Source organism: Protomyctophum bolini (assembly GCF_963924005.1).
Source record: "Protomyctophum bolini genome assembly, chromosome: 9".
NCBI classification, from domain to species: Eukaryota; Metazoa; Chordata; class Actinopteri; order Myctophiformes; family Myctophidae; genus Protomyctophum; species Protomyctophum bolini.
Window position 1 is genome coordinate 6,477,767 of NC_137870.1, and position 18,604 is coordinate 6,496,370.

The 18,604-nt window shown below is 41.9% G+C and overlaps 2 protein-coding genes across 2 annotated transcripts; both read left to right on the plus strand.

The window, feature by feature from the left end:
• Positions 1–1,038: 1,038 nt before the first annotated feature.
• LOC308321136 (dedicator of cytokinesis protein 9-like) lies at positions 1,039–4,367 on the plus strand. Its single transcript, XM_080771954.1, has 3 exons — positions 1,039–1,135; positions 1,903–2,041; positions 2,435–4,367. The coding sequence occupies exons 1-3, from the start codon at positions 1,050–1,052 to the stop codon at positions 2,480–2,482; spliced, it is 273 nt and encodes a 90-aa protein (XP_080628080.1). The 5' UTR covers positions 1,039–1,049; the 3' UTR covers positions 2,483–4,367.
• Positions 4,368–15,297: 10,930 nt separating this feature from the next.
• On the plus strand, positions 15,298–18,490 carry LOC308321288 (putative coiled-coil domain-containing protein 195; the record flags this gene model as incomplete). The annotated part of the gene is given in 5 exon segments (XM_080772127.1): positions 15,298–15,501; positions 15,504–15,589; positions 15,591–15,667; positions 17,298–17,574; positions 18,361–18,490. Coding segments are annotated over 5 exon segments (774 nt in total).
• Between the last annotated feature and the right edge of the window lie 114 nt (positions 18,491–18,604).

The window sequence follows — 18,604 nt, forward strand, 5'->3', positions numbered from 1 at the left end:
AACATTGAACTAAAGACTAACTAAAGGCTAGCGCCCCTCAAAAATGTAATTCTAATTGAGTGTATAAAGAAACCAAACTGACCCTTACTCGTCCATTTGATCTACAAGGGTCAATTTGGTTGCCAGCTTTCCATCATTTAGCTGGGGACCATCTGGAACCCCCATTATGATTGCATGGTGGCCACATAATAACACACAGGAAACACTGCTATGTATGTACCCTGTTATGTGTATATAATAGTATTGATTACACTGAAAAAGTTCATCTAAATATCTCTTCAGGGGTGGCATTACAGAGGTAACAACAAAATAAAAACAACTTTATTCGAAAAATAAAAAGGAATAAAAGCACTAAAAGCTAAAGAACATTAAAAGACAGTGAAAGGGGTTCGCCAGGGAAGGCAATATTGAAGAGGTGGGTCTGGGTGGTTTTGAAAGTTTGGCGGGTGGGGACGAAAGCTCCGTCACCCCACGTACAGAGTTTGGTTTTGGGGGACGTCGAGGAGGTTTGCATCACCAGACCTGAGGGATGCAAGAGGGGACATGACGTTTGAGGAGGTCACAGAGGTATGGGGGAGCCAGGTTATTTAGTGCTTTGTATAGGTGGCCAGGAGTGTTTTGAAGTGGATTCTTTGTTTAACCGGTAGCCAGTGCAAGGTCACGGAGGACTGGTGTAATGTGGTCTCTGGAATGTGGTCTCTAATCGTGTATTTCATCATAAATAATGAGTTAATAATGGGGTCAGGAATGGATGAGGGTGTCTGGTGGCCCCAGACCAGATAAAGCACGGACCCCGTATGCTCTTTGTGAGTCGCAAGGAGCCAAGTTCTAATCCAAATCCTGTCATGTCGCGTCCTGCCTTATACCTGGTTTTATACTTGCACATACTTGCACCGGAAATGGTGTCATAATGTCATAAAATAAACTCGTGAATTCATTCATGAACTCTTGAATTAATGCATTCATTCAATCATCCACTCACTCAGACATAATATATATGGTACATTATACTTCTTTACTTTATGTGTTTTCAGGTAAATGCCGGGCCCATGGCTTATGCCCGGGCCTTCCTGGAGGAGAAGAATGCAAAGAAATACCCAGACAACCAGGTCAAACTACTCAAGGAGATCTTCAGGTGGGATATATTATAAATAGAACTGTTGCATGAGCTGGAAACTTTCTGTGCAGAATTGTATTGCTGCCAGTAGATGGCGACAGAAGCCCACGAGTTAGAGAAGTAAGCGTGCTTGTGGACTGGATTTTCACTTCAGTGTTTCTACAAGGACCACACAGCTGTCAATACATTGCATTGTCTATTCACAGCTTTGGCCATATATCACAGATTAAAAAAATGTCATATATCACTGTAAATCCCTGGAACATGTGACGCGTTTAAAACCTAAACACCAGTGTGTAATAATAAAATGCCAAATGTTTATTAATGATCATAAAATACAGTAGAACACGAGTTCACTCAAACAACTCGAAATCTAAACACCTATATGACTGACTTTGATTGTAAAAACTAAACACGTTTATGTGTTTAAAAAGTGTTACTGGCGATTAAACATGTTCTTCTGTTTATAATCTAAACACTGTGACACGTTTAAAAAGTGTTACAAATAAGTGTTTATAACCTAAACGCTTGGGTTTAGTGTGTTAGTTATTCAACTTTTACCTCAATATCTGAGCCAATGTTGGCTAAACATCATTTCACAGTAAACCAAATGACGAACCTCAAATGACGTCATATTGTAGGCTCTACAGAGCCGAACCGACTTTTATTCGGCTCTAAAATAGGAGTATGAATCGCACCTATAACACGTGTTGCTGTGTAGAGGTAGTGCGGTGCCTATAACTGCTCACTGGTGTGTTGTTGCGCTCATGTTTTGGCGGGTGCAGGCAGTTTGCAGAGGCGTGCGGACAGGCCCTGGACGTGAACGAGCGGCTCATCAAGGAGGACCAGCTGGAGTACCAGGAGGAGATGAGAGCTCACTACAGAGACATGCTGACCGAACTGTCCGCCATCATGAACGAACAGGTCTGTAGGTCTGTCTGTCTGTCTGTCTGTCTGTCTGTCTGTCTGTCTGTCTGTCTGTCTGTCTGTCTGTCTGTCTGTCTGTCAATTAATAGACCACCTCCCAAACACTGCAGATAGACTGGTAATCTTGTATTAAGATAATTAATTAATTGATTATTCTGCCACCGTCAGTGTTTTACCTGTTTTTTTTTTTACTTTACCATTGTGCGTCTAGGATGTAAACAAAGCCTGTAGTAATGTGACGAGTCAGAATGGCCATGCGTCGGAATAGTGGGGTTCGGAATGCCGGTGCTTGTAGAATGTGTTAAAATAACATTTTATTCATTAAAAAGTATTGCTGATGATACTAACCCTCTGTTTTGATACCAGTGTGTTCTCTCTCTCTATCTACAGATTCCTCACACAAGACAACCAGGAACAGAGCGACACAACGCATACTAAATGGCCAATAGACTCATTGGGATATTTCCCCCCCCCCCCCCCCCCCCACACCTCTGTTTCCATACATGCCCTAAAACTATTTGTTTTTGCTTGTTTGCTGACTGTTGTGGTTTCCTGCTGTTTAGGGAGGGGGCATTGGGGGACGTCACGTTAATTGGAACTATGACTTATGGGAAATGTAGTTAGAGAAAACAAGGGAAGAGCTGTGTAGACTGTGTGGTTGTGGTAGTCTGTGGGTCCTGTTGGTGAACATTGACTATTTAGACACCGGGCTGCTGGGACTGTTAGCTACTTAGCTAATGTTTTCTTTTTGTTTTGTAAAGACTCCATCCATGTATAGTACGGACATGGCCTGTCCTGAAAACCGTTTTGTTACCTTACATCCTTATGGCCTGATTTATACTTGGTCGTGAGACATACTGTTGCAGACAAAAAAAAATTGCCAAACTATGAGCGCACAGCGTTGTGAGTTTATAGGTTTTCAGTAGAGATGTGCCGAAATTTGGGGTATGTGGAGTTTGCTTTCGAGTTGCCCAAACTGCCGAGTGCACATTTGAGTGAGGAGTCTGCTATAAACTACAACACGAGATGTATAGCTAGATAACTATAAACACAACAGAAGATGTATAGCTAGATAGCTATAAACACAACAGAAGATGTATAGCTAGATAGCTATAAACACAACACGAGATCACAACACTGGTATGGGTATTCGATATCGGTATCGGCTAACACAGAAATCGTGGTATCGGGACAGCCCTAGTTTTCAGTATGCGACCAGCCTGGAATCCAGACAAATCTGCCATTGCAAAGAAACCAAATGATTTGCCCTCGGCAGATTTGTTCTCATGGCACCGCTCAGTTGTGATTGGATTGGATCGCTTCCTCGTCCCTCCGGAGACGTGAGGGACCAATCGGGAACCACATGCAAATATGGGTCAGGTTTATCAACCAGTCATTTTTTTTAAATCCGCCCTCTTGGAAATGCAGGTTCCACCGAGCAGGTTCTGTGTGGTCCCAAATGCAGGTTCCACACAGGTTCAAGACTAATATCTATACGCAGTGATGTTAGTCTGGCCATGACACTTTCTCACACACACACACACACACACACACACACACACACCCTCTGGGCACACTTTAGCAGACAGAAGAAGCTGTGTTTTTCCATCCACCAGATGTCTTAAAAACTCGGAAATTACGTCAAACACAGCTTCTTCTGTCTGCGGCTGTCCGCCAAAGTGTGCCCAGAGACACACACACACACACACACACACACACACACACACACACACACACACACACACGCACACACACACACACACACACACACACACACACACACACACACACACACACACACACACACACACGCACACGCACACGCACACGCACACGCACACGCACACGCACACACACACAGGAAACATGCGCCTTCTCTCCACAACCCTGTCCCCTTTTAGAAAACAGTGACCTTATTAAAGCTAGAGGTGCGTTCAACTGAACATGTACATTTTTATTCCGGTGCATTTTTAATTACGATATTTCAACTTTTCTGACGATTATCATGTAGTATTTCAAATCGGAAAAGAGAACCCTGGATGATGACTGTAATGTGAACAGGAAATGACCTTGGATTTACATGTCTTAACTATAACCGAGCAATCCGATTGGTTGAACACACCTCTAGACTTCCTGTCTGAATGTAGAGCAGTTCCATATTACCACTTTGTATCCTTGCTAACATTCTGAAATTCTCAGCTTGCAGATTTTCAAACAGAAGAACTTTATGTTTTATAACATTTTTATGATTGATGTCATTGTTATGGTTATCATTTCCTGTACTGTTTTGAATTGTAAATAAGAAATATTAATATTTAAAATGTTTCAGACATTTCGTTTTTGTATAAATAATGCAATATATGAATATTTGTTTAGCTAAATTAAAAAAAAAACGAACAAACAAAAGTTTTATGTATAACATTTAAATAAAAAAATTGTTAATGTCCGAAACTGATGCATTGTGCATAGTCCTTCTGAAATGCAAACAATATTCCTCTTTAAAATACCATTGTCTGATTTACAATTTAAATACCGTTGCTGTCGGGAGGAAACCACCTAACTCCATTTTTGAGTTTTTCTTTTGCATAATTCTATTGAACTTGTATTGGACCCTCAAACTGTCTGCTAAACAGCTAACTCCACCACCTCTCCCCCTCTCATGCAAGTAATTGAAAAATGAACATTTTGGAGTTAGGTGGTTTCTTCCCGACAGCAGAGATATGTTAATTTAAGCAATTATTTGTTGTCAAAGAGAACATCATTTAGAATCTAAATGCACCTAAATCTTAATTAATTAATCATTCCACTAGTAATTAATCTTACCTCAGTCCCTCAGTAGTGAATCACACACACAAATAAATGCACATGCAGTCATTCACACATTGTTTGATTAGAACTTCTTATTGATTATCATCATTTCACGTTCATTGTTTATAACTTTGTAACTTGGTGTTGGGTGTGAGGGTTGTGCAACTTTCGAGAGATCATGAAGCTATACAGATAAACTGTGGTCACCTCTAGCTTCCGTTAGTACAGCCTAGTACTCATTGTGTGTGTGTGTGTGTGTGTGTGTGTGTGTGTGTGTGTGTGTGTGGGGGGGGGGGGGGGGGGGGGGGGGGCTTGTATGAGTTTGCACAACCTGTGTTTGAGAATGTAGGTTTTGTACATCCTTAACACTGAAGCATTGTGCCAAACCAGCCACAGGCTGACAAGGTCATATTTTGGCTAGTGTGATTATGGTTATATAGTTCATGCAACGTAGTTACTATTTATTTGTACTCAATAGTTTCTTTTCAAGGCCGCTCTCATACTTCTACAGAAGCAGATATTTATGCCGAGCCAGACATGACAAAGAAGGTGAGAAATAGAGATGGAGGACAGAGAGTAGATTCGGTGGAGACAGTGGTGGACATGAGGGACAACACAGCAGGAAGACAGGCTCAGGGTGAGTGTAATAAAGTTGTCCATTTCTCTTTTTAACGTGTAAAAATACTACAACTGTCTGTACTTAATTCAAGAAAAGATTATTCAGATTTCATTCAGAATTTCTAGCAGCACAAAACATAATAAGTGCACATTCTTATGGCCTGGCTCTAAGGCCATAACAAAAACGTTGAGAGCCTGGTAGACCAGACCGGATGTAACTAACCCCCCCCCCCCCCCCCCCCTCTCTAATACTATCTCTCTCTCTCTCTGTTTCTGGCAAACAGCGCTGGTACTAATAGTCATATACTCGTGCTCATGGCCACATAGGTACGCACAGACTTTGCTGGTTGTAGGAGTGGTTGCACCACTCAAAAATAAAGTATTTTATTAACAAACACATTAATTAAATCTTAGACTTAAGTTTCCAACTCATAATGGCATGCTGCACAAAACGCCAGCCAAAACAAATAGTCAAGGTTGCTCTTCGGTAGACGCTGAAGCCTGTAGCCTGCAGCCTGTGAAAGAATGAAGAGAGAGCATAGTGTAAGCATATTATGGTCTGGATGAGGAAGACACAGACCAGCCAGGCCAGGTGTCTCCCTTCCTCTGATTGCCTCTGGCTCCACCCTCCTCCAATCCAGCACTGCAATGGAATAATATCCTTCACTATAATTCCTTTGATGTTTAACTCATAATGTAATAACTGCTCATGATGTACCGGTATTTTTCTCTTTCTATCTCTCTATCAGCAGTCACTGCAAACCTAGTTTCTGTTTCAGGACAGCGCTCTAAAACAGAGAGAAGGTCCCTCGGAGTGGTTGTTGGGTGTCTGGGGATACTACTGAAGTGTCTTATACTGCTGATCATAGGCCTGCAGGTCATGAGCTGTGAGTATTGCATGGAATTTGTTGCCTGATATTTTCTAGCTGTGACAACTATTAAGGCCTTGTTTAAAAAGCACATCCAGTTCCTCGCTGGTGCTGGACAAAAGGTAGATGCATACAGGAAACAACTATTAAGGCCACCACAGCTTTAACCCAAAATGTTGACTTTTCTATTATTATTTTATTCTTTTTATTTTTTTTAATCAAATTAATCGTTTATTTTTGTATTATTGCATTGCATGATATGCATCTGAAAAGTATGATGAATAAAGTAGTGTTGACAAGTGACAATGCACATATAAAAAAAAGGATAAATTAACAACATTGACATTTTCTTCTCAAATCAAGTGTTCCACCACAGATGTTTGACCTCATCATGAACAGTAGCAATAACTGTCTTTATGATCCATTTCTGTCCTTTGTAGTTCGTTCACCCTGCAGTAACAACTATGATACTATGATCTATGACCTAATGCGGGAGAAAGACCAGCTTCAAAGTGAAGTAAACCAGCTGAAGACACAGACAGCAGGTGAGAGTAGATACAAAATAACTATTACATAGTGTATTATTATTGATATTTGAATTATTATCTGGGATATAGAGGTATATAATCTGAGTAAGCTCATCACTGCTGGTGTATGACAACTATCATAGAACAATCATTATTCTTAAGATGCAATAGATTTAATATTAATAATCTAAATCTATAAAGTAACTAAATCTGTCAAATAAATATAGTGGAGTAAAAACTACAATATTTTCCTCTGGGATGTAGTGGAGTAGAAGTAGGAAGTAGCTGTAGCCCCCAGCCAAGACCCAGCCCACAACAACAGCCCTGCCAATCGGGCTCAGCCCTATTGGCACGGTAGGTTGCACGTTGGTCTGGTGAGTGGGAGCCCCGGGTTCAATCCCCCACTTCCGCGTAATGCTATAGGCCTACCACAAAACTGAAATACTTAACTGAAGTACAAATACCAGAAAAGTTTACTTGAGTAAATGTGTGGAGTAGAAAACACCATTGATATAAAAGATGAATAGTTTTAACCTCCACTCCACTACATCTCTGACTACTATTATTATTACAACTATGTGTTGATTGATTATCAGTACATTGAAAATCCATCAGTAAATCTCCTGCTTGATGTTTTTAGATAAGTCGTGCTGTCCCAGTGGATGGACGACGTTTGGACGCAGCTGTTACTACAGAACTACTGGAGGGAAATCATGGCAGGAAGGTAGAGACGAATGTCGGAGTCTAGGAGCTGATCTGGTGGTCATTAACAGTGGAGAAGAACAGGTTAGTTGCGTCCATCCGTCCGTCCGTGTGTGTGTGTGTGTGTGGTGTGTGTGTGTGTGTGTGTGTGTGTCCAGGTGTCCATCATCCACATAGGACTCAAGGAAATAGGGTGCTATTTTTCCTTTATTTTTTGACTATGGGATTTCAGATTGTCCACATACAGTAGTTGCATGTGATCTAATTCTATGATTATAGTGAAGAAGTGAATGTATTGGATACAATTAATGATGATTCAATCATGTAAAAATAAACAGGTATTCATCAATGGATTGAGACCTGCTGGTTATTATTCATGGGTTGGTCTGACCAGGACTGGGGGCAGATGGACGACGTGGGTTGATGGAACACCACTGACAACACAGTGAGACATTTTACATGTTTTTTTATTATTGTAATTCTATCAAAGTCACTGTATGTGAGTGACTGAGTGCATGTGGTTCAATATATTGTTGATTTGTTGTTTATTGTACAGGTACTGGGCCAGTGGATATCCCGTTGACTATGAAGACTGGGACTGTGCAGAGTACCATCACTGGACTGACACTGGAACATTGTATAATGCGTTATGTTCATATCCATTGGTCTCAATCTGTGAAAAAAGTATTTAAAATGGTGCATTTATATGGCGCCTTTATCCAAGGCGCTGTACATAGATTGTGCATTACATTCACCCATTCATACACCGATTGCGGCGGAAGCCATGCAAGGTACAAACCAGCACATCGGGAGCAATTTGGGGTTCAGTGTCTTGACTTCGAGATGTAGACAGGAGGAGCCGGGATTCAAACCGCTGACCCATGGATCATTGGACGACCTGGCGACCTGCTCTACCTCCTGAGCCACAGCCTGAGCCACAGCCACAGCCAGCGCCGGCATGAAGTGATTGTTTTCACTTCATTGATCAAACTGCAGCTCAGTGTTCTGCTACAGTAGTATGAAGATCATATAAACCCAAACATTTTATTGTGCAGAAGTACAAACAAACCCCTTGAGTATATGTATGCGCCTTTGAGCACGGCATGAACTCCCTCGAGTGCGACTGACTGAACTAACTCTGCAGGCTACGTGTAATTTATTATATTGATTGGACATGCTCTTTTTTTCCATTTCCTGAAATTACATTTTCTTTGGACATGCAAGGTTTTTTCACCTGACAGCAAGGTATTATTATTTGTTTCCTTTCACTCCTTGCTAAGGATACTAAGCACATTACGGCCAGCTACGAGCTATACCCTTCTGGCTGTCTCTGAGGGAAAATAGACATGGATGAAATCATGGAAGTGAAGGTTCCAGCTGCGGCTCCTCCACGCCTCATATCTGTTGACTTTATAGGTGGCCTAATTATAGATAATTGCCGGCCGGGTCCTTCACCTGCTCAATGGGAGGATCATGTGTGTGAAGTATGATGAGCAAAGTCGTTCTTTGTGTCGTCGTCTGGCACAGCAAGAAAAGAACATTTATTTATGTACAGTATGTATTTATTTGACATGCAGGGACAATGCTCATTAATCAACACATCAGTTTTCACATCCATGTACATGGGCCAGAGTTTTCATTCACATCCATGTACATGGGCCAGAGTTAGCCAGAAGCTAATATACATATGTAGTCCCTGAGCAGGCTCTTAACCCATTCTGACCTGAGATCAGATTCCTACGAGGTTTCCACTGGACAACACACTGGTCTGATTAACCCATTCTGACCTGAGATCAGATTCTAAAAATGTCAGTCGTTCTTCGAATTTTTCAAAAATAGCAGACCTACAAGCTCGTATCGCGCCACTCGGTGGCGCGATATGAGCTTGTAGATCTGCTATTTTTCAATAGGTAAAGCATAACATGATGCTAACACCAAAATGGGTGCCCGGTCAGAATGGGTTAAAAATAATAACAAAACTATCCATACAAAAACACATACAATATAATACAATACAATACAGGAACAAATAAAGATTGTACAGGGGACAGAACAACCGCAGAGTGAAGTGAGAAATGACACCAGTGATAAAACAGAGCTGATAATTACTGTCATAGTTGGAGATCTCTCTTACTTCTGTAGGGAGACTGTACCAGTGATGGGAGGCTCTAACAGAGAAGACACACTATGCCTGGTTGGTACTTCACCGTCCCCTCTGGTAGTTACTCTGTCACCACTGTCCCTTCGATCTATGAACGGTTTCAGTGGTGGAGGTGCATTTAAGATCTTAAAAATGAGACAAGCATCTGCAAAATGTTTAAAGCTGTCAAAAGTTGTACTTTTGAACTATATGGCAATGGTGGGCAACGGTTGGGCTTTTGGTCAAGTGTTTTTTATGTCTGTAAAATTATTCACATTTCGATTCACATGAATTCACATTTTTAGTTTCTTGACAATGAAGACATGAATTATCATTAAATGGACCGACTTTTAAGTGTCACCCTCATTTTGGCTGATCATTTTGTGAGCCGTGTGAATGTGAGTCTGTTTATTGTGCTACTCCAGGTTAAAGCAGCCTTTGTGAAGGTGAAGACGCTGCAGTGGCCTTTGAGTTTTAAGACTTCAAAGCAGCAGGATATGAAAGAGGTCAGCCTCTCTTTGATCAGACAAAGACCTTTGGCTTAGAATCAACCTTGTGATGACCAAAACACACTGACCATACCATACCACACACTGACTGACCACTTAAATATTGAGTCCTAGGCTGTGATCCACCACTTAAAACATGATCATCAGGTATTATGACTATACTAGGAGGAAGATTTTTCTTTTTTTTTAAGTGTACAGAAAGTGTTAATCTTATGTTTTTATGTGGCCACACCCGCCCGTTCATTAGTGTGATATACTGTACTGTGTGTGTGTGTGTGTATATGGTCTGAAAGAACAATACACTTAGGTAGACCATAGGGGGCCCTAATGAGTAAAGGTGAATGGTATTGTATTGATGATGTCATGAGGTCAAGTGAGAAGAAAGAGGAAGTAAACACATGGTATGAAGCTGCCTGGCTTGTCTGCATGTACTTTATTTCATACGAAAATACAACATATTTGGCAACGAGGATGGCTGTATCTTCTGCTATCCACCTATACCTGCAGTGCTGCACTATTCCTGCCCTGCCCTGTCAACCTTCCTTTCCATTTGAAACGTGGATGAAGATTTTCAACAATTACATGCTTTTCATTCATGTGGAAGGAGACGCCTGGCCGGACAAACGAAAGCATGATACTCTACTACATTGCCAAGGTCAGAGGATTTTCTACAGTTTGATTGATTGAAGTATTTATCAACAGTTTGCAGAAAGGGTACATTTCAACTGAAAGCACAACTCAATACAAAAACTCTGTGGACGACACCATGATGAAGCATTACACTTGTTTACAACAGGTTCCACCATTTTCAATAAATACAATACAATACAATGTCAGACCTTGCGCAGGTAACAGGGTTCAAATCTGGGTTAGGGTTAAGGTTGGGTTTATACTGTAGGTATAGTTTTACTGAGGTTAGGTTAGGGTCAGCTATTTAAAAGGCTCTTTTATTTATTGGTTTTAACAAAATTAAAGACAATAAACACACAAACACAACAAGAACATAATAGAAAAGAAAAGGAAAGGAAAGGAAAAGAGAAGAGCTCGGGCACAACACACTATTGTAAATGAAAAATATGAAGTATACAAAGACATGGCAAGAACAATGAACCATAATGGCAATAAGTGGCTATTGATAGACTCCCATTCAGGAAATGAATATATATATTAAAAAGACAGACAATACAGTCAAATCCACCAAATCATTAGAGTGGACCCATGCATACTCCAAAGCATTGGGACCCCTGCCCAAGCGAGGCCCTCCTGAAAGGCCAGTGAAAGTACCAACGTTGGGACACTGTGGGTGTCTATAGCTCCCCAGAGATGGCCAACTCAACAAGACAGGAAACTAGATAAGGAACTAAGTGGATCTCTCAACTATCAATGACCCTCTTGACCCATTGTTTGAACTTCTGTAAGAAGAGACACCCATATGTATGCTCGGTCTCGTGATAGCTTTGTCTATCACTTTGACTTTGTCCTTTGTCCTTTTGTACTTTGTCCTTATATGTACTCTGTACTTTGGTTTTGTACTCTGTCCGCGTTTCAACAAACTTGTACTTTTATCCTTTCAACTCTATTCTTATTCATTTCTTGTCAGTTCTATATTTCTTATTCCTTAGTGAAATTTCCACCACAAAGCCCCCCACCCCAAAGCAGAGCACCCACTAGGGAAGAATGCTGGCATAATAAGAAATCTAAGGTTGGCACAGAAAACCTCCAAGTAGCCTACTGTGGCAGACAATGTAGGTCCAATATGATCTACTGTAAATAAGGATCCCAATTTATTTTTTGGTCGTGGGTTTACAAGTGGGTCGACTAATAAAACAACATGGGTCACATTTCAACTAGGAATTATGATATTGTGTCCTGATATCCTATTAAATGCATGGTCAAATCGGCCAATACCAATATATTATATAATGTAATATATTGTAAAAGCGGCACTCCAATATAAAAGATGCAAGACTGCAAGACTCACATTTCTTTATTGAGAACGCTTACGCGTTTCTGCAACAGCCTGCCTCAGAAAAAAACAAAACAAATAGTGATTGACTACAGTCCAATCAACCAAATGGGCACAATTAAACTGAAGCTCCTCCCTTTGAAAGTGAAACGTATTGCTTGCGGTACAGTGTCTTTCATTACAGTAGTACACACAGTATGTCAGGGTATCCAGTCTCAGTATTTTCCGATCAGGTATAATTACTACCAGGTGAGCAGAGAGCAATTAAGAGTTGTTTACTGCACATGACATGAATGCAAGTTAAGTGGCTCCAGGATGTCTGTGGTAAAAAAAAGGCCGAAAATAACGACGAAAATAGTTTTTCTTTTATCATGGTTCATGGTGCAATTAAAAAGCTTTTTAATTGCACCATGAGCACAGAGCATGATAAAAAAAAAAAAAAAAAAAAAATCTAAGTCTCAGTCTAAGGAGTTTTACTTATTTTTCTATACGGTGAGCGAGTCTTTTCCTGTCAAAGTTTGTCAAAGAAAGGACGAAGAAAGGCGCAACAGTTTTCTCAGTGAGGCAGAAGGTTCTGCCACATTCTGCGACCTCTTCCTTCTTCTGATTCATTCGGTCTCTCCCACTAAAACAAAAACAAACCTCCCTTGACACCCCCTGTCCACCTCATCATTACTCTCCCTCTCTGCCGTCCGTTTGCTGACTGACAGCCGATTGAGTCTCTCCCCTCACCACCTCATAGTCAACTCTCTCCTCCACTCCCCTCCCCCCCTGAGAAGAGAGAGAGAGAGAGAGAGAGAGAGAGAGATGATTGGGTTTCTCTCCCCTGCGGACCGGCTCTCAAAGTGTCCTAGACGGTGGTGGGGTCAGGTTGCTACGAGTGCAGGTCAACAAGACAACAGCACCTAGCATGCTGCTGTTGTTGTTGGTACAGTATAGCCTACTGTGTGTCTCAGTCTATTGTGTCCACCTATTCTATTCTTGCTGAGAGACAGCTATTCATATTTTATACTCTCCATTAAAAGCTATAGCCAACCCTATACTGTGCCGAATGTATTCACCCATATCTTATAAAAAGGCACATTGACTTTACCTCAACAGAATTTACCAACTGTAAATTCTCTCTATCTTTAGGCTAGATATATTCTATATTATACCAAGGTGTGTGTGTGTGTGTGTGTGTGTGTGTGTGTGTGTGTGTGTGTGTGGGTGTGTGTGTGTGTGTGTGTGTGTGTCATTTACAATTTACAAAGGACAGAGAGAGCAGGGAGAGACATGCATGCGAGGCAAGATGGGATTCAGAATCTGATCAGAACTCTGGCCCTCGATCGTGCTGATAAAAGGAGCACAATATGATCTGTTGGTGAGCAACCATGCAATGTTTTCAAACACTGTCTACATACAGTATGACACCTTATTTATGAGAGCTTTGCACATACCAAATGTATGAAACGTTGATTTGGTATTATAGAGGAAATCCGCTGCTACAAAAACCAAAACGTGTATACTGAATATCTTTGCCAACAGTAGCGGAACCAGCTCACCGCCGGTCACGTTGCACCATGCTCTGAGCGTAAATGTATTGATTGACATCTTTATATAGATCATGAAAGACATGATATGCAACAATAACATCATCATGGCCCACTAAAAACAAGCCGACAGCTTGTTGTTTCCATTGCATAATAATATACTTGTAGATCTGCTCTTTTTGCTGAGTGTTCGCCCCCAGAATAGGAACGCCGGGTTTCAAAACTGCCCTGTGATCACAACCATTCATGGTGTTCATGCAGATGAGGGTAATTAGCTGTAATTTCCTCCTTTGTGTACCTCGCAGCTATTTTATTTGATGTTTATTGCAGGCAGTGGTTTTCTTGGTTTTATCAAACGCTCGTTTCCTTTATTGCATTTATTCTGCTATAGTTGACCCTTTGGCCTCTGCCTTCATCCAGTAGGAACTATGGATATGCTAAAACAGATCTGCTGCTCACCTGCTCTGTAATCTCTCTCTCTCTCTCTCTCTCTCTCTCTCTCTCTCTCTCTCTCTCTCTCTCCCCCCTATAAGTTGAAATGAAGTCTACCTCTCTCTCTCTCTCTCTCTCTTTATCTCTCTATCGCCCTATCTCTGATTTCTTTCTCTCACATAACCAGATGAGAGTGCACACACACACACACACACACACACACACACACACACACACACACACACACACACACACACACACACACACACACACACACACCGGTCCACACCACACCACACCACACCACACCACACACTTAGCCTTTCTCTTTTTGTAAACCTTGCAATGGAATATGGAAACGTTTCTAGAGCCTAGTCTAATCTATACTAGCTAAATCTAATCCATAGACTGTGTCGATATCGCACACATTTTCTTTCCCCTGCAGACTCAGTGCTTAGCCTATGACATTTTTACCTTATTAACCCTTTTAAAGTGCTTTAGGACGTCCACGTGTCCTGCACTTGAAGTATATGTTACTCTAAGGTCCTGCACTACTGCATCCTGATTTCCTGACTAAATGAATATTTTAGGCGGCTAGCTGTCAGGATATTTAAAGATGGAGGAGGAAATGAAATGAATAGGGCCTATGTGCTATGTGTTGTTTGTCCAGCATCTTCTAATCAGTCAGTGGCGAGTCTGACGACAAGTCTGCATGTCTCTAAAGGTAGCCACTATAGCCAAGACAGTAAAACTACTAAACAAAGCCTTATGCTCAGGTAACAGGTTGCAGGACATACATTTGCCAAATAAACAACAATTTAAACCTCTCTGTGCAATTGAGTACAACTAGGTTATAGGTCTACGGGGGCCGACCCCATGCTTAGGTTTTCCTGAAACTGGACCCCGGGAGGCCGATTAATAAAACATCCGTTGTGCCGGTGTGGGCTGAAGCCCGAGCTCCGTCAGCTGAATAAGCGGTGAAAGGCAACATAGGCTAATCTATCTAGAACAAGATCGGGACTGAGATTGAGAGTCAGTCACACACAAACAGGAAGGGCACACTTTGCGGGAGAGCCAGCCAGAAAAAGAAAGACGTATAGCAGACAAGGGGGTATAGGGTGGTGCCACTGCCGTGCCCTGCCTTGGCACCATGTTAAACTTAAAACTTCATCGCCACAGTGACTTCCTGCTGCACGAGTCTCTGCCTGCAGTGTACGGCAAGCCGTGGTTCTGGGAGCGCAGGAGCAGCAGCATGGAGAGCGCCCGCAGCCTGGCGCAGGTCATCATGGAGATGCGCGACGAGATCAAGAAGCTGGAGACCGAGAACCGCGTCCTGCGGGAGGAGTTCGGGGGCCACCCGGCGGCCGCGGTGTCGAACCCGGCGGCGGTCACGGTCATGGCGTCACCGCTGGTCGCAGCAGAGCAGCAGCGGGCGGGAGGAGCGAATCCGGAGAACCCCTACTTGTTTAATCTGAGACGGAACGCGTCTGCGCCGGTGCTGGACGCAGGGCAATACAAGGGTAAGCAAGCAGGCCTGCTGGTTGTTTGTGTTCACAACTTGAAGTTGCCTAATTTTGATGTTATTATTATTATTTGTAATTAGGACTTATTTACATAAAAATACAATAATGCTTTTGAGTTACGTGTGCAGCAATGTACCATATAATTTATAATATGCATAATAGTCCGGCAGCCAACAGGCAACTTTTGTTTAAAGTGGGACATTTGGTATAGGCCTATAGTTTTTTTTATTGGCCCAAAATATTGTCTATATACATTCATGTATCCACTTGCTGAGCGGGTGGCGGTATTTGTCATATAGGTCCATTTTCATTATGCTTTAAGTAGCATGTGACATGTCAAACTACTGGGTTTTTCATGATTCTGAATCCATTCTGTAAGCATTAGTTTTGCACAAAAAACACTCCTTGGGCTAAAAACGGCCATAGCCACTTGCCCAAAGTGTGCTGACCTCATCACATTTGTGATGACGGCTATGGCCGTTTTCATCCCAAGGAGTGTTTTTTGTGCAAAACTAATGCTTGGAATGGATTCATTCATTACATATTTTGTAATGTGAAACAGTTAAATGTCAATGATCTTAAAATGGCAACAAACAAGTAAAAATAAGGAATGGATTTAGAATAATGAAAAACCCCTAGTTTGACACATCACATGCCATGTCACATGCTACTTAACGCATAATGACATTTTGACATTTTTTTAAATTGCGACCGACGCAACGCTCTGTCACCGTTAACCCGGTCGATTCCACATTTTGCACACACACGCTCCCTGGATGCCAACGATGAACCTCTGCCCCGTTCTTTCCAGAACGGCCTGTTATAGCGCCAACTTTTGTAAAACACATTTTTGGATATTACTCCTCCAGATTCTGTCCAAAAATCACGCAAATCGTTACACTATCTCTATAGTCATGTGTTCAAGACGGATCTGTCCGATATTTCATATTCCATCCTAATTGGCTAATATTGGCTTGCGACGTTTGCAGGATTAGCCCGTTTCGAACAAAAAGCCTCAAATCATGAACGCAGCGTGCAATTTACGTTAAATCTTTCACAGACTTTCCTACTAGGCTGAGGAATATATCCCACCCTTTTCGCATTGGTCTGTTATAGCGCCACCAACAGGTGGAGTTTTGCAAAACATTCTTGGAACAAAATGCCTTAAATTATCCAATTGCCATCCAAGGCGTAAGAAGAAACCCTTTTCACCCCCCCCCCCCCCCCCCACACACACACACACACACACACACACACAAATATTATTGTGCACCCCTGCTTATATGAGACAATGTAAAATGAAACTTCTATGACAGTGCTGACATAATGAAGTGACATTGTTCCGGTATAGTGTGTCAGCCCTTCATTTGCCCGTCGCCTTAAGGTGTCTTACTGGTACACAGGTTGTAAATGGTACTAATATGGTCGCAACCCCCAAAAACAAGTGGATTCATGAATGTATGTATCTAGACAATATTTTAGGCCAATAAAATGAAACTATATACCAAATATACCACTCCACACCCCCGACTGCAGGACTATAAAGTAGTCTGCTACTGATTCACGTAAAGATTGTATTTTACTCGTTTATTTTACAGGTGTTTTGGTTGTTTGTTTTGTTTCACAGACAACGCCGTCATGACGGTCAGACGATACTCCATCTCCTCCAACCTGTCGGAGATGGACCTGACGGACAGGGGGATGCAGAGAAGTGACTCCTCCGGCTGGGGAAGACTCCAGCATGAAGTCCACAGTGGGAGCGGTGCGTCCATATATGCCAACACAGCCAGGGGAAATGGTGCTTCCATATATGCCAACACAGCCAGGGGAAAGATACAGCGACAGGAAATGGGGGGCAAAAATACCAACAGACATTCTCTGCAGGAATATGTGCACAAAAACAGGTAATCGTTTGCTTGAGTTTGCTTTGTGTTCACATGTAGATTGTTGTGGCAAAATGAATAAGGAAATTAGGGTGTTGATTTGGTTGAGATTTTAGAGTCATGTACTCACAATGTAATCAAAGTCGTAGGATTTTGTTCTCCACACTTGACCCATCTCTTGGAGCGGTGAGCCGCAGCCGTGCCGCGCTGGGTAATTTGATTAGTTGATTTGACCCCCCCCATCCAACCCTTTGATGCTGAGTGCCAAGCAGGGAGGCATTGGGTCCCATTTTTACAGTCTTTGGTATGACCCGGCTGGGGATCGAACCCCAGCCTCCCATAGTTTCAGGGCGGACACTCTAACCACAAGGCCACTGTGATGACATGACTTTTTATCAGCTAAGCTTATTATGGAATAGATTATCGAAATATGAAGAGTAATTAGGATTGATTATCTGTATTTTGTAAATACATGAAAAAGTTGCATGATTAAGACTTTATTCGTAACTATTCTTAATCTGTGTGCCATTGCACCTTTTAGTCTTGACCACTTAAACCCTATTTATTGACCGGAGTCCCACAGGGATCTATCCTGCTTGGCCCCCTCCTTTTGTCCCTATAAACTAAATATCTTTTCTGAAAATAGCCAAACTACAACCTCACAATACATCACAAAGTGATACGTCGTGAGCTTGTACTTGTATTTTCACTAAATGTTTGCCTATTGTTGACAAATGCGTGCCTGACACGCCCATAGGGACGCTTGTATTCATGTGGTTAATTCCTTCTTGTCGTTGAACTTTGCAGGGCCAAGGTAAAAACAGTCACATTCCTTCTACCTGTGGACGACATTTACACCAACCGGCCAGTGACGACCAAACACCAGGAGGACCTCGAAACAAGCGAACTGGATTCCATATCCGAGACGGAATCGTGAGAAATGAAGTGCCTTTTTCAAGACATGATGTAGAATGGGGCCACAAGCTCAAACTTGTGGACTCATGACTTGAACTCTGGGGTAATGAGTTCAAGAAAAACTGAGTTAACCCTT

Bases quoted from the DNA above. Each gene is read 5' to 3' on its own strand.
- LOC308321136 (XM_080771954.1), top strand. From the start codon at position 1,050: ATGGCTTATGCCCGGGCCTTCCTGGAGGAGAAGAATGCAAAGAAATAC. The intron at 1,136-1,902 runs GTGGGATATATT...TGGCGGGTGCAG, and splicing joins CTACTCAAGGAGATCTTCAG to GCAGTTTGCAGAGGCGTGCG. The intron at 2,042-2,434 runs GTCTGTAGGTCT...CTCTATCTACAG, and splicing joins CCGCCATCATGAACGAACAG to ATTCCTCACACAAGACAACC.